The sequence below is a fragment of the Teleopsis dalmanni genome, chromosome 2 (assembly GCF_002237135.1).
Source record: "Teleopsis dalmanni isolate 2A chromosome 2, ASM223713v2, whole genome shotgun sequence".
NCBI lineage: Eukaryota > Metazoa > Arthropoda > Insecta > Diptera > Diopsidae > Teleopsis > Teleopsis dalmanni.
Window position 1 is genome coordinate 17,653,448 of NC_051847.1, and position 14,522 is coordinate 17,667,969.

The following is a 14,522-nucleotide window of genomic DNA, read 5'->3' on the forward strand; positions in this document are numbered from 1 at the left end:
GAAAACTAAATTTAATATTTTATCTGCCCTTGTAAAATACTTTGAATATTTTCGCGACCCACAGTTAGTTTGGTAAGACTATATCTGTGTCTTAAGAATAACCTTCATTCAAGAATGCAACAGTATTTTTGTTGTTAGTAATGAACTCACTGGATTGAATAGTTTTTATTGATGTTTGGAACTGTGGATTCGGCTTAATAGTTAATTTACTGCATAATTATTTCAATCCCCTTTGAAGACAATCCCTATTACCTATCTTATAAGTTTGTTAAGTAGTTTGTTCCCATCGAATCCACTGAACTCAGAACTCAAGCAAGTATAACTTAATTCAAATTAGTAGCATACGAGTACGATGAAGTGTAGCCATATAGGTTTAGTAAACCAAAATAGAAATTAATTTGTCATAGTCTAGCTACTGTGTTGCTTTCTGAAGATCCGTATACTTTAAAAAGCAGTTCTTACAAAAATTAAGATATATAATTTATATCATCCATACTTATCTATTGTACTGTTTACTTCCAATCAAAACACCTAACCGAATTTATAGCACTCAACATGAAACATATTTCCCAATTTAATTTATCTGTATCTGTTCAGCATGCTGACATGTTTCCAAGGATAATCCAACAAATTCATCTTCGTTGTCGGATATTGTTCGTAAAAACTTCATTTTAAAATGTTTCTACTACTCGCATTCCCTACTCTTGTTTCAGTTCTACTCACTTTTCGTTAGAAAATATTCCATCAGTTTGGATGCGAATATTTCGTTTAAAAACGTGACGTGATTATTTGATTTTTCCGCACAAAACTTTTGCAATTCACAAATGGAATTTCACTGAATTTTTACGAAAGGAGTTTTGGCATAGAGAAACAAAGCCAAATGAAAGGAAATGAACTTCATTGACAGCTTCATCCGTTTGGTTGTGTCTATTTTGTTTCCGTATCATAGCGCATTTGAATAGAAAAAACAGCAAATTTTACAAGTGATAAAACATTAAAGGAAAATATCACAAACGTAAAGTATAACAATTTTGTACTTTCAATCCATCTCTATCAGTATCCACAAAAAAATAATTAATTTCCTTAACAAAGTGAACTGACAGCATTACGTCAAATAGAAAATTTTGGAATAAACTTATTTACTGAGAACTTTAAAATTTAATATTTCAACATTTCAAACTTTTGCATTAATCACTTGGCTCGTCACACTCAAACACCCATAATTTTGGGGTTGCAAGGCTGAATGATTCGGTTACAACTGCACACCCCTTTCCAGAGAATTTTGATGTATGAACTTTTTCATTTTGTCCAGCCTTGAGCAAATCATTAATAAATTTTGGGGTTAAAATTCCGTTACTTTTGCTAGTCATTTGGCAGTCCATTCAATAACACTGGCACACCCCCATCATAAATCTCTGTCTTCCGTTTGCTTAATCATATTTACTTAACAGCGAAAAGAGCAAAAATCTTCCATAAATTTTCAACACAAATTTTGATTTAATTAGTTTTGTTTAACTTGATTATAGACTAGAAATCAATTTGGACTCCTCAACCGATGTTTTCACTGTAATCTTATCGCTTTTATGACTTTAAAGGGTTAAAAATTTAATCTGGAGTATGAAATTACAGATTTTTAATATTTGCGTAGCTGAGTTTGCTCATTATAAACTTAACACTTGTTGAACCCTTTTTATGAAACATTATCTTTAATGAAGTCTTGGAAACGATTATATTTTACAAATAAAGAAAATATAATATATATGTACATGTGTATACATAGTTGAAATGGATTAAAAATACATTACATATCTAACACAATCTTAGAGAAGAAATCCATATGTATTTCATATTAAGTCAAATGCATTGAAAGCTATTAGTGTTATTATGTTCATCTTCTATTTATGATAAGGAATTTTGATCATTGATGAATTCCTTTGCTTATAGTTTAATTAATTTGATTATGAGTTCTAATTACTATACTTTTCAGTTATCTGAAGACACAACACAAGTCTCATGGATTATAAATCCTGATATTGTTATTCTTTTACTGTCTCTGTTTGACCAGCATAAGTAGTTAAAATTGAATTAGCTATAGCGATAATCAGTACAAGTAGAGTAAAAAATCAATATTGCAAAGATAAGGACTCATAGACACACCAGCAGTTCTTCACACTTTACATCTAATAGGCAAAGTATTTCACATGCAGAGAAAACCCTTATGCAGTCGGGTTCCAAAAACGCACCACGAATTCGTAGAGCTGCAAGATATGTAGCGAACTAACAGCAAAATCAGAAATAAAACTACAATTTTAGATAAGAATATAGAATCCTTAATATATAAATTGAAATCCTTAGTGACGACTATCGAAACAGAATCAAAACAGGAAACTCATTTTAATAAGTGCGTCCCGAATAATTTATTGACAAAATGAAAAATTATGAAAACTGACGAATCGAAAGTATAAAGATATAAAACACATAAAAAAATGGATAAACCATAAACCATGCCTTCATTTAAGCAGCTTATAAAGCTCAAAAAAATAAACGAAGAAGAAGAATAGACCTGAATTTTTTCAAAGCAAAGAAACCTTTGCCTTTTTAAAAACTTTAAAAAAATTTTAGTTATATTAAATTTATTTTCATTAAAAATAAAAAACCATAAATAAAGTTAAAAAATTCTTCTTCACTTGAAGCCAGAAGAATTTCTTTGAAATCATTAACTACTTCGCATCTTATCAAAATTAAAAAGAAAGTGTTTATTCATTTCCATTCCTCATCACTTCGATTCCTAAAATAATTCACCATGGATTCTATCGATATTTATCAGCGTGTATGCCGAAAAGTCAACTTTATTCTTGACAATCCTCCCAAAGCAGACCTGTCCGTTGAAACTACACCAGAACCCTCCATATACGAAGAAGAGGAAGAAGAAGAGGAAGTCATTGATTGCAAAGCCGTGAAAATGGAGTTAGAGTGCTTAAAACGTCGTATACAAAAACTACAACTCAAACTTAAATTGGATGTTGACGTATGCCCTGATGATCCATGCGTAGACTATGAGATCGAATTGAGCTGTTCACATAATAAGGAAATTTGTGAATTACAAAAAAACGCTCACAAACTGCAGTGTCAAATTAATGAACTGATTAGATGTTGTAATGCAGGTAAGGACCAAATACGTGACCTACGTGAACGTTTGTGTTTTCATGCCAAGGAAATCAATAAACTGCAGGAAACTACGATCGAATTGATTGACTGGAGAAACACACTTGCATTGGAGTTTGGTGTTTGCTTGGAACGATTTCGTTATCTAAAAACTGTTAAAGCTGAGTGGACTGAAGTTGCTGAGGTGTTACAAAAGGAAAAGAAAAAGTTTTATCATCTTGAAAAGGATTATGTGCCTAAAGAGTGGTACGAAAGGGAGTTAGCAGAGCAACAAAGAAGAATGGACGCTTTGGAACGGTTAGTATTGCGTTCTGTTAAGAGACCACAAATTGCAGTTAAAATGTGTCAACCACCAAAAAAATGCCGTAAGAAGAAACGACCTTTGAATAAAGTCTTTCCGTTCTGTACAGATAAGGCAATTATAAAAGATGAAAATCCAAGAAAACTATTTTTCAAACTGCCTTTCCAAATTTATATGCCGTGAACTGTATAAATTTAAAAAAATTTAATTTTGATTTTGAAATGAAATCGAGTAAAACTGAAGAATTTCTTATATTTAGTAGTAAATGTTTAAGATTTAATTAAAGAAACAATAAAAGTTACTAGTAATTAAAACAATAAAGCAAAGTTTATTTTCTTAAATTAATTTCGTCATTCAACTTTATTACTGCAGTGAAACCCTCTATGATATCTTCGCGTTGGTATTTGTACTCGGAAACTTTAGCCATTAAGATTTTTAATTTTAATTTCATTCATTTCGCGTGAAATTTCCATTTCAATTGTGAAACATATTTAAAATTGTGCCAAACGGTTAAATTTACTCTGGCGTATTACCCACTGCCTTCACGTCCTTGCAGGCATATGCCGGATGCCTCCTTAAAGACATTTACTTCAGTAGTAAAATAGCCTCTCAATTAAGATTATTGTAGCATGAAAACTTTATTGGACTTTTGTGGGCCATTTAATCAGTGTAATAATAATTAGAAATTTTAACTTAAGTGCTCCATGAAATATTCACGAAATCTTTATGAGATCCAGGTTACGAAATATACAAGAAAAATAAATTTGATTGCGGATCTTATGACCTCAGCAATAATTTTTAGCAATTTAAATTTAAAATATTGTATTAATATAATTTCTTTAGAAATTTTTGAGCCCACCAGTAAGATAGGGTCCAGATTTGAAGAATGAGAATGTTGAAAAGATTTCTATTAACTTTATGAATTTATTAATCGTACTATATTGGGATAGTAAATAAGGCAGGAAAACGGATGTACGTTAAATATAAAAAAAAACTGTAACCAATTTATATGGTAGTACAGTTAAACAACGCAAAAAGTAATATAAAAGGGTGCATATACCCTTCTGGTACACCTACTATAAAGCAAGATAAGAAAACTGTTCTTATGTCGTAGAATAGGACACAGCAAGAGGAAAAGGTGATGATACAATGTCAATCACTCACACTTAAACGAGAATGTCATTAAAAAAATTTAAATAAATTGTTTAATTAATTTATATATATTAAGATTGAATTATAAGTTTAATTTTTTGAACTTTCCACTTATCTATAAAAAATCAAGTAGAACAAAACAATATCACCTCTAACATTCCAACACAAGGTTTAAATCACGGGTTTACAAATTTAGTGATTTCAAAAATAAGTGTAAATAGTCTTAAGATTAAGATGTATAATATATTATTTCGATCTTACCATTGAGTTTGAAATATAACGTAATTTAAATGCTCTCTACAGGACAGCTTACAGTATTCGATCCTTTTGAAGTTATTTTCGCTGACTTATCAGCAATAACTTAGCATTGAGGAAACAGTTTTTCATTTCCAAGTGACAAAAATTTAAAGTTACCAGAGTAAGTATGACCCTTTCCATAACCCTGCGAAAGTAAGTTCAATGATGACAAACAAAGCGATCTTAATGATCATTTCGCATCATCAAAACGTGCTGTTCGCTGTATAAAGCCAACATAGAAAGCACAGTGTGACTTGTCATATTTGACACTAATCTGTTAAATCACGTATAAATTACAACCTGCTTTTTAATTTCATGTCAAAGAGGAACTGCTGTTTATTTAGCTGCAGCGAGCAGAATTAATAGACTGTATTAAATCTAAGGCATTCGCTCCTTTCCGTTGATAGTGCCTCCGGACATAATCCCACACTATGTAACGACTTGGTTACAATAGTCTTTTGTGGATTTTCTCTACCCTAGATTTGACAATTTAGTTTGTTTATATATACTTCAAATCAAAAATTGGGCTCATTATTAAAAAAAATTTGACCCAACAAAAGTACCATTTTTGTAGTAAATTTTTCCAATCTTAACCATTTCGGCGATTGTTAAAGAATTCATAGTGTAAAATGGCAAATACATTAAGACCGAAAAGTTTTCGGAAATTCTCATTTAAAATTCGCGCGCTGTATATTTTTCGATATTTTAAGTTTATGTAGTTTGGCAGCACTGTCCTTAATTACTATGCCAAAAATGAGCGCGATCTGTCAGACAGTTCGTTTTCGGCAGCTGTTGAAACCAGTTCACCTCAGTAGTGCGTTGCGAAAAAAACAATGGAAAAAAATATTGAACAAAGAGTTTGCATCAAATTTTGTGTTTCGAACGAATTTCGTGTGCAGAATCGTTGCGAATGCTACAAAAGGCTTATGGGGAATCAGTTTTATCGAAAACTCAAGTTTATGAGTGGTACAAAGCCTTTCAGGACGGTCGTAAGACCGTCGAAGACATTTCGCAACGCACTACTGAGGTGAACTGGTTTCAACAGCTGCCGTAAACGAACTGTCTGACAGATCGCGCTCATTTTTGGCATAGTAATTAAGGACAGGGCTGCCAAACTACATAAACTTAAAATATCGAAAAATATACAGCGCGCGAATTTTAAATGAGAATTTCCGAAAACTTTTCAGTCTTAATGTATATTGCTTTAAGATCATCAGCATATTTTTATTAAGTTTTCATAATTTTTACATAGTCCGCGATTGTTAAACTATCCGTATTGTAAAATGACAAATATGTGGTCTAAATTAGCCATGATGTACTTTCTTGACAGTTCTATTTAGCATATGTTACTGAAATAATGCTTATGTCACTGCAACCATGAGAACGAATTAAATAATTCTTAACTATCGTCGGTACAGAAGAAAAACACTTCTTTTCTTTTCTTTATCCTATTAATTTCTTACAGATCTAGAGTCGTTTGTAAAGTATTCATTTAATCTATATTGAAGCCTGCAGTAAACACACTTAAATGAAATTTTTGCAAACTATTATTTATAGAATCAGTAGAAATAATATAAAGAATAAGAATTTATAGTTAAACTAAAAATTTTGTAAAAACTTCTTTCGATGGATTGAAGTCTTATATGCTATCCGAACGCCGAATTCCTTGAATTGAATTTTAAATCTTAATATTTAAGATTTAAATTACGATTAGAATGGAGCAATATGGGCAACAGAACCAAAGACATGACGAATTGATTATTCATTATGCAGATCTGAGATCAATTATTACTTAGTCTGATGATGAGATAAATAATAATCCAGTCAAGGCACAAAAAGGGGTTTGAAGAAACCTCGCAGTTAATATAGAATAAAAGTGCTCAGGTGCACTAACTCAACTTTCCTCAACATAATAATCATTATTTCTTGACTCTCTTAAGAAGAGTCGTAATATAAAATATTTAAAAATATTTAACAAATTTAATTTAAAAAGATGACCTGTAGCCGGAAATAAAATATATAAACAACCCATCATTAACATAACCATGTCGGGGAACAAATGTAAAATTCAATATTTAGGAATTTTATAATTAATACTTTAAAATTATATTTTTCTTCATAAGTATTTTATTTATCCTAACCATCTTGTGGCATTTAAATCTTCGCTTATCACTTTATCCAAAAAATGTTTAATTTGCAAAAAGTCGCATTTTGGTAGGCAACAAATTTCCATTTAATTTCTTGGGCTGCAATAAAGAGACTTAAACGTAGTTTTATTGCCACAATTTTAAATTACGAAATACTTATCTACAAATTGAAAATCTCAGAAATGGAAACACAAAATTGCCCAATCCATGCCAAACCATAAGCACTAATGCGAATATAATTGCGCACAATTTACAGACACATAAAAGTAATCCTACGGAATCGATTGTCAGGCTACAGTTTCAGTTCTAAACACTGAAGTGTTAAACAAAAAGGCATCAGGGATACGCCACTCAACAACGATTTCAGTCTCAAGCGGCTTAGTTAGGAGAAGTGAAAAAAGCAACTTAGGTTTATTGTGTTAATGAAAATTAAATTGGAATACAAATACAAAAACAAGAACTCATACTGTAAGATACTTTCAAGTGATGAGGTGCACTGATACAAATGATTATACGTTTCATTTCATAGAAATTTTAAAAATAACCTTTATAGGTATTCACATTAAGTCATTATATGTGAATGGCAGCACGAGTAAAAGATAACAAAAAAAAAAAAATAATGAAAAGAAAATTAACTCTATATACTATATATATATTCAAATGATATCTATATATATATGATGTGTTATATGATACTCAACTTTATTCATGAAACAAGAAAATGATTTCAATCATATAACTGTTTTGTCTAAAATTAGTTAAATGCTTCATTGAATCCTTAAAGCACAACAAATGTCAATATTCCCATCGCATTCAACGACTTAGGGACGTGAAATAGAACTAAACAAACTAACATAAACGAGACACAATCAGATAAATCGCAAAAAGTTCGTCGGATTTGTCGCTTCATGCCAAATAGTTGCATCCATCACGTGATACCCCCCAATCTAAGCAACGAAACTAATCTGTATGTGAGCTTTGTATTCTTCAGAGTTGGGCACCATTAACAAAACAAACATGTTAACATGGCTCCAAAACGAGGTAGCGAAAGACAACTGCAAATTTATTGGAATCCACTGATAAGAGATACAGGAAAACTTCATGTCTATGCGACACAGCAGCACCGAACTGACACTATGAGACTTCGTACTCGTATTGAAATACATTGCAACAAATTTGGAAAACAACATTCGGTTTTGAAGGCATTTAGATAAACTGGGGTTACGAAATAATTTAAGGGAGAGATGTATCCAAAGAATATTGAATTGGAATGGGAAATGATTTAGCACATTTAGAGAATAGCTAAGATAAGCAATTAGATTTACAATTGTTAATTTAGATTTGTATATGACACAGATTAAATTATTTAATTATGAAAATTGAAGAAAAGTAACTCCCCTTAATGTTTAGAATATCTGGAAGCTGACGAATAAGTATTGTGTGAATATAAATTCATACTAAATAATATCAAATAAATTTATATGCCAATGTAATAATTCCCAAATAATATTATCAATTGAGGAGAACAATTGAAGAAGAACTAAGAGAAGCCAATTATACCTGAAGTGATATATGTTGAGAATAAAATAACAGAATCTGATATAAAAAGATAGTAGAGGCCCTATGCTCCACTGGGAGATGAGGATAAGAAGAAGAAGAAGATTATTGTTTGGAATCGTTTTTTGACAGTGAATAACTGGCTCTACTATTTGATTTTCTAACACTTAATCATTACCAACATTTAAAGCAATGAATACAGCTTGAAATATGCTAGTAATTAATATTTCTAGAATTTTTGAAATTGAAATACATTTTATAAAATATTATTTATGCTGTGAAATTAAGATGTGATTTATATTAAAGGCATGCCACAATTTTGATTTTAATTTGAAAACTATTTCCATTTTTTTATAGTTAAGTATATATGTTATATATATTTATAATTTTTAATTACCCACTTCGAATGATAATATCATATTGTTCTTACGCTTTTTCGACTATATATAAAATTAATTTTTAAGTTGCCATACCATGGCAAACACCGAGTAAGCCGCCTTGCATGTTGAGAAGAATGTATCTAAATGTATACGCAAAATACCACCCGCATAAGCAGGACGTTTCTTAAGTGCCCGTTGCATAAAGAGAATCATGTGCTTCTTATATTTCGGACTCTGCATAAGCCAATTACTGGAATAGATAGCTTGAAGAAGTTCATCAAACATAAATTCGAAATTGCTGCCGAAATAACAAGTAGGAAAAGTCTGCATCAGTATACCAAACAAATAAAAAACATAATATAAGATACTGAATATGTCCTTTGCGACAAAGAGCATAGCTACTAAGCCCAAGGCCACATTGATTGCAGTGACTGTAAATTGTACCAACATAGGTAATTCTATAACTTCATTGATAAGATTACATAATCTACAAATAAACCACTATAAAAGATATCAATAAAAAATATTTAATAAAACCCATACTCATACAGATTCTGTTGATCCTTTACGCACTCAGTCAGTTCCTCTTCATTCGTAGTCTGATTTTTCCTATCATAGCCAATACCAGAGATTCGCATATGTAATACTTTGATGTGACCTGTAAGCATACACAAGGATAATGGCGGAAATACATCATCCACCAAATTCTGCAATATGCAAAAATGAAAACCAATTAATTGAAAGACAATCGCGATGCTATAGTTGAGTGTAGAATCCTGCCATCTAAAAGGTAACCATGCTGTATACAAAAGACTCCGTTCCTTTTTCAGACACAATGTTGCGAAAGAGAATACCGTAATTAAGGAGTATAAAGAAAAAAAAGCTCGCTTCATAATTGTCACAGTTCTTATGGTTCTCTCAAACTCTTGTTCTTCTTCTCCGTTTCGACGTCTTTTATCAATTTTCTGTAGCAGTACCTCCATTTCGCGCACTTTCTCCAATTTAATTGCATAAAATATGAACTTCAAACTACAAGCAAAGGATGTTGAGCATATTGACATCTTCGCTGTGATATCTTCTTCGATTTGGAATAGTCCAAAAAACAGATGAAACGGAAATAATAAAGTTATAAACGTGTTCATAATTACACTATAAGTTAAGTAAATATTTTTCCATTTGATATTTTTTGTATTAACGCCTAAGAGCATCCAACAAAACCAAAGTTCCTTGAAAACAGTTGCACTACTTACGAGACTCATTTTACTAATAGAAAGTTGATTCTTTACTTTAAATGCGTAACAATCCATTGTTGTGCATAATTGTCAGGTGTGAAATTCACAATAATTAAATATAAAAATTAATTATTTAAATATACAGGGTGTTTAGTGGTAACTTACTTCAATCTGGAAGTAGTAGCCCAGTGCCTACTGCTTCTTTTGGTATGCAACCTAAGCTTTTTGGTTAAACTATTTTTGAGCTAGTAGAAGTTTTTTAACTGAGGGCTTTTTTCGAAGTGCGGTTCTTTGATATCGCATTGATCGATAAATATAGAAAATGGATACTTCGAACTAACAATTTGTATCGTTTCTTCATTTAAGAAATCATCTTCTGAAATTAAATCATTTTCTTTTAAAACACCCTGTCTAAATATTTAAATTACGAAAGGTGAAAGGCTAGAAAGTTAATATTTTTAATGAGTTAGGTTGGCATTTCTTAGGTATATATGGTCACGTAGGTTTGTCACACATGTATGTATAGTTATACATTTAATTGTTGCAGTTTACTTCAAGTAATTTAGCTATATGCAATATAAAACCTTTATCTACAGTACCTGAATAGATTAAGGTGGTATTAGTTTCGAAAAGTATCAATAAAGACGTACACTGAAAATGCAGAAAGATAGGAAAATAAAAAGAGGACCTATGACCTCTTTTAATATATAAATCAGGTGAATTCGCGAAAATATGTAAAATTAAAGTGAATTTAAAGAGAAATTAGAGGAAAACTTAAGAACAGATCTTCACGCAATACTTCAATTTGCAAAATAAATAGACAAACTAACTATGAATTTACATAGAAACCTTGTTCCAACTGCTGTCGCTAGAGATCAATAAGAATATGCATGGCTTGTGGTCAACAAAATTAACATAGACAAAGATATCATTATTTATGGCCTATGCTACAACTTATATCACAACAGGTTATGATTTATGTGGGTTTGTATACAAGTGAACTTTGGTATATAAGGCCGCCTCCCGCACCTAACCTAAAATAATACTTAATAATAGCTCTGTGTTCAATACTTATTTTATACGGATAATAAAAAAAACATATTGTTACTTCCTTTTCAATACTTTGGCTTCTGTTCGTCAAAATATTATGAAATGACATTAAAGGTGGATACATCAGTTAACAATATACCTTATAGAATATCGAATAGATGTCAATTTTAAAAAAGTCCAATTTATTTTCGAAACCATTATCTCCATCATTCAACATAATTAAATATTGACAAGAGTTTATGTAATCTGTTTAATTTATTGTATATAATAATCATTTAATTATTAAATTATTTTGATTGAATAAAAATTATTAGAGTTATATGTGATGTAGTCTTAAAAATTGATGGAACTTTCGTTTCATATTAAATTTTTTGTAGCTCTTCATTATGTACACTTATTATATATCTCCATATTAAAATATAAATAATTACGAAATAATCTATAAATTTAATTAATGATAGCTGCTTAATTATTTAATCAAACTATGTATGTCATTTGTGTAATGCAGTACTACAAAAACGTTTAACTAGTACATAAAGTATTTTCTTTTTAAATTCATTCCAATTGCATGTTTATTAATACTAATTATATAAAAAAGTAAAAAACATTTAGTTGAAATATTGACTATTACTTTTTAATTATAATTACTTAAAACCATTTTACTAAAATAGATATAATATCTAACTCAAATATTATAAACAGTAAAAAAGTGGTCAATTTCTTAACCCAACCCTATTCTATACAAGTATTATTAAAAAAGTGGTGTATCTAAAATTGAAAGAAACAATTTTGTTGCTTTTTTCGTCATAATGTAGTAATAAATAGTGCATATTCCCTAAATTCTCAAAGCCTTCATTTTTGACGGATTTATTGCTCCATTTGACGGAAATTTTTGTACACCGAACTGAATCTTGAACTAAAGACACTAAGGATGAAAAAATATACTGCCATCCAGATGTGATAAATAAGGAAGATGGTAAATTGATTTGAAATACAATTCAAGAATTTTAATCTTAAGTTTAATCTTCTGATCTTAGTTTAATTTTAATCTGAATTAGAAGATTGAGATCTTATAAGTTCTAATATCTATGCGTTGCTATTTATCATTAAAAGTAAAAGCATTACCAGATTTAAGCTATTAAAAACGATTTCTATCAACTAATAATAAAAATCTGCATTTTAAGTATTCTTACAATACATACAATGCATACCATATGATTTACAATATGAATATGATATGCTTTTTTTCTATGTTTTATTCAATGGCAGTATGTACAAAGCCAACATAGATGATTTTGATCAACTAACACCTAATCCAACAACCTTAGTAAGTCCTTTTCGTGTAAGGACTACAGGCCAACTATCTATCTGAGATTTGGTAAACTTTTCATCGAACATGTGTTTTCTTATCACACCTTCTGCATTTTCCAAAATGTGTTCATCTAGTTGTCTGTGTATATAGCACAGACCTTTTAGTAATTTGCTTATATTCTCTTTTCCACAAAATATATTTTAAAAGGACAATTGTATGCTCTTTACAAGCCTTAAGCCTTAATTTATTATTTCATCTTCAAATGGTAAAATACACAACATTTGGTTATAGAAACTCAAAGAACTAAATGGAATTTGGAAAGCATACTTTAGTATATATCAAGCAATTAAAATGGTCTCTAAACATGCCTAACTTCAGCAAACTTTAAAACTACTGGCATACTTTTATATTGTAAGCCATTTTCTACATAAATTATTTTTTTGAAAAAATTATTAACTTTACTTTAAAATGCAGTTCGAGTCTTAACTTAAAGAATTTCTTTACCTAATTTTATTAAAATCTTCTGAACATTTAAGCTTTTAGTTTTAGAAACATCGCCAGCATGGAATAAGCAGCTTTGCAGCATGAAAAGAAGGTGTCCATATGAATACGAAATAATCCACCAGCATATATAGTCTGCATCTTCAGGGTACGTTCAGTGAATACAATCATATCTTTCTTAAATGCACGCTCTTCTTCTATCCAATTACTGAAGTACACAGCTTTATGTAATTGCTGAAATTTTAGTTGAAGTTGACTCCCATAATAACAAACGGGGAAAATTCGCAATAGAACAGCAAAGGAGTAAACAATATAATACATGTAATTAAAAAATCCTTCGGCTACAAAGAGAACTGCTGCTAACGCTAAGCCAGTATTAAGACCCGTCAGTGTAAATAATATCAACAACGGCATCGAAATAATATTTTCAATTTGTTTGCAATATCTGAAATTAATACACATTATACTCGTAATTACGCACAATCCAAAATTTCTAACCAACACTTACTCATATAAGGCCAGTTGATCTTGTATACAAGGTTGCAACATCACTATTCTGTAGGGATGATCAAAACTTCGATGACCTATGGTTGAAACACGGAATTCCAAACAACTTAAATGTCCTGTCAATAATCTCAAAGATATCGGAGGGAATGAATCATCTGCAAAATTTTGAGCTATACAAAAAAATAGTGCCAGTAATTGAAAAGAGCCTGCAATGCAAAATGCTAATGCCGAATTGTGCCAATCAAATGGAAGCCAAGCAGAGTACAGCAATCTATGTTGTGACTGAAACATATTAGAAATGCCGGATAGTATGGCCATAACACCAACCGCCAAATAGCTCCACCCAAAGAAGTGAGTCATATTTTGTATGTCACTACTCATTTCTTCAAATATATTTATTTCTTCATTCCACAAAATTCTTTCATCCAGTTTTCTTAATATATGATCAACTTTCTTTATGTCCTTAATTTTCAATGCATAAATAAGGAATTGCGCACAACAGGATAATGCTGAGATGAAAACGACAACAGATTCCAATTTTTCTTGAAACGTCTGGGGTTGTAGAAGTCCAATGAATAGACTGCAGCAAAAACTGATAGGAAAAAATAAGTTAATTAATATGCCATAAATCCAATACAGTTTCTTCCATCCAGTTTGATTATTATTTATGCCAAGTAGTGTCCAAAATGTATAAGACAATCGAAAGAATTGTGTACTATCCAGAACGGCCATTTTATGAGTGTTTCTTATGCTACGTGTTTATGCGAAGAAAGTCATAATTCAATAACTAAAATGAAGTCATTTGAAAACACAAACTACTTTTATTTATAAGTTATAATTAAAAACTTTATAAATGAAAGTTAAATGTTAAGTTAAGTTAAATTAAAGGAGTGCTGATCAATTAATTCTTGACGCTAATTA

At 30.4% G+C, this 14,522-nt stretch overlaps 3 protein-coding genes across 3 annotated transcripts; 1 reads left to right on the forward strand and 2 right to left on the reverse strand.

Annotated features, from left to right (window-relative positions):
* The first annotated feature begins 2,650 nt into the window (after positions 1–2,650).
* On the forward strand, positions 2,651–3,675 carry LOC119684436. The gene has a single exon (XM_038098477.1). It carries the CDS (start codon positions 2,804–2,806, stop codon positions 3,647–3,649), a length of 846 nt encoding a protein of 281 aa, XP_037954405.1. The 5' UTR covers positions 2,651–2,803; the 3' UTR covers positions 3,650–3,675.
* Positions 3,676–9,071: 5,396 nt separating this feature from the next.
* On the reverse strand, positions 9,072–10,258 carry LOC119674016 (odorant receptor 59a-like). Its single transcript, XM_038085138.1, has 3 exons — positions 10,250–10,258; positions 9,549–9,706; positions 9,072–9,486 (listed from the first exon to the last, which is right to left on the reverse strand). Exons 1-3 carry the CDS (start codon positions 10,256–10,258, stop codon positions 9,072–9,074), a joined length of 582 nt encoding a protein of 193 aa, XP_037941066.1.
* Positions 10,259–13,124: 2,866 nt separating this feature from the next.
* LOC119674017 (odorant receptor 59a-like) lies at positions 13,125–13,982 on the reverse strand. Its single transcript, XM_038085139.1, has 2 exons — positions 13,603–13,982; positions 13,125–13,539 (listed from the first exon to the last, which is right to left on the reverse strand). Exons 1-2 carry the CDS (start codon positions 13,980–13,982, stop codon positions 13,125–13,127), a joined length of 795 nt encoding a protein of 264 aa, XP_037941067.1.
* Between the last annotated feature and the right edge of the window lie 540 nt (positions 13,983–14,522).

Excerpts from the sequence above, each read along its gene's own strand:
- LOC119684436 (XM_038098477.1), top strand. The coding sequence starts at position 2,804 with ATGGATTCTATCGATATTTATCAGCGTGTATGCCGAAAAGTCAACTTT.
- LOC119674016 (XM_038085138.1), bottom strand. Across the intron at positions 9,487-9,548 it reads GTAAAGGATCAACAGAATCT|ATTATGTAATCTTATCAATG; the intron begins GTATGAGTATGG and ends GTTTATTTGTAG.
- LOC119674017 (XM_038085139.1), bottom strand. The coding sequence starts at position 13,982 with ATGAGTAGTGACATACAAAATATGACTCACTTCTTTGGGTGGAGCTAT. Across the intron at positions 13,540-13,602 it reads GATCAACTGGCCTTATATGA|ATATTGCAAACAAATTGAAA; the intron begins GTAAGTGTTGGT and ends TATTAATTTCAG.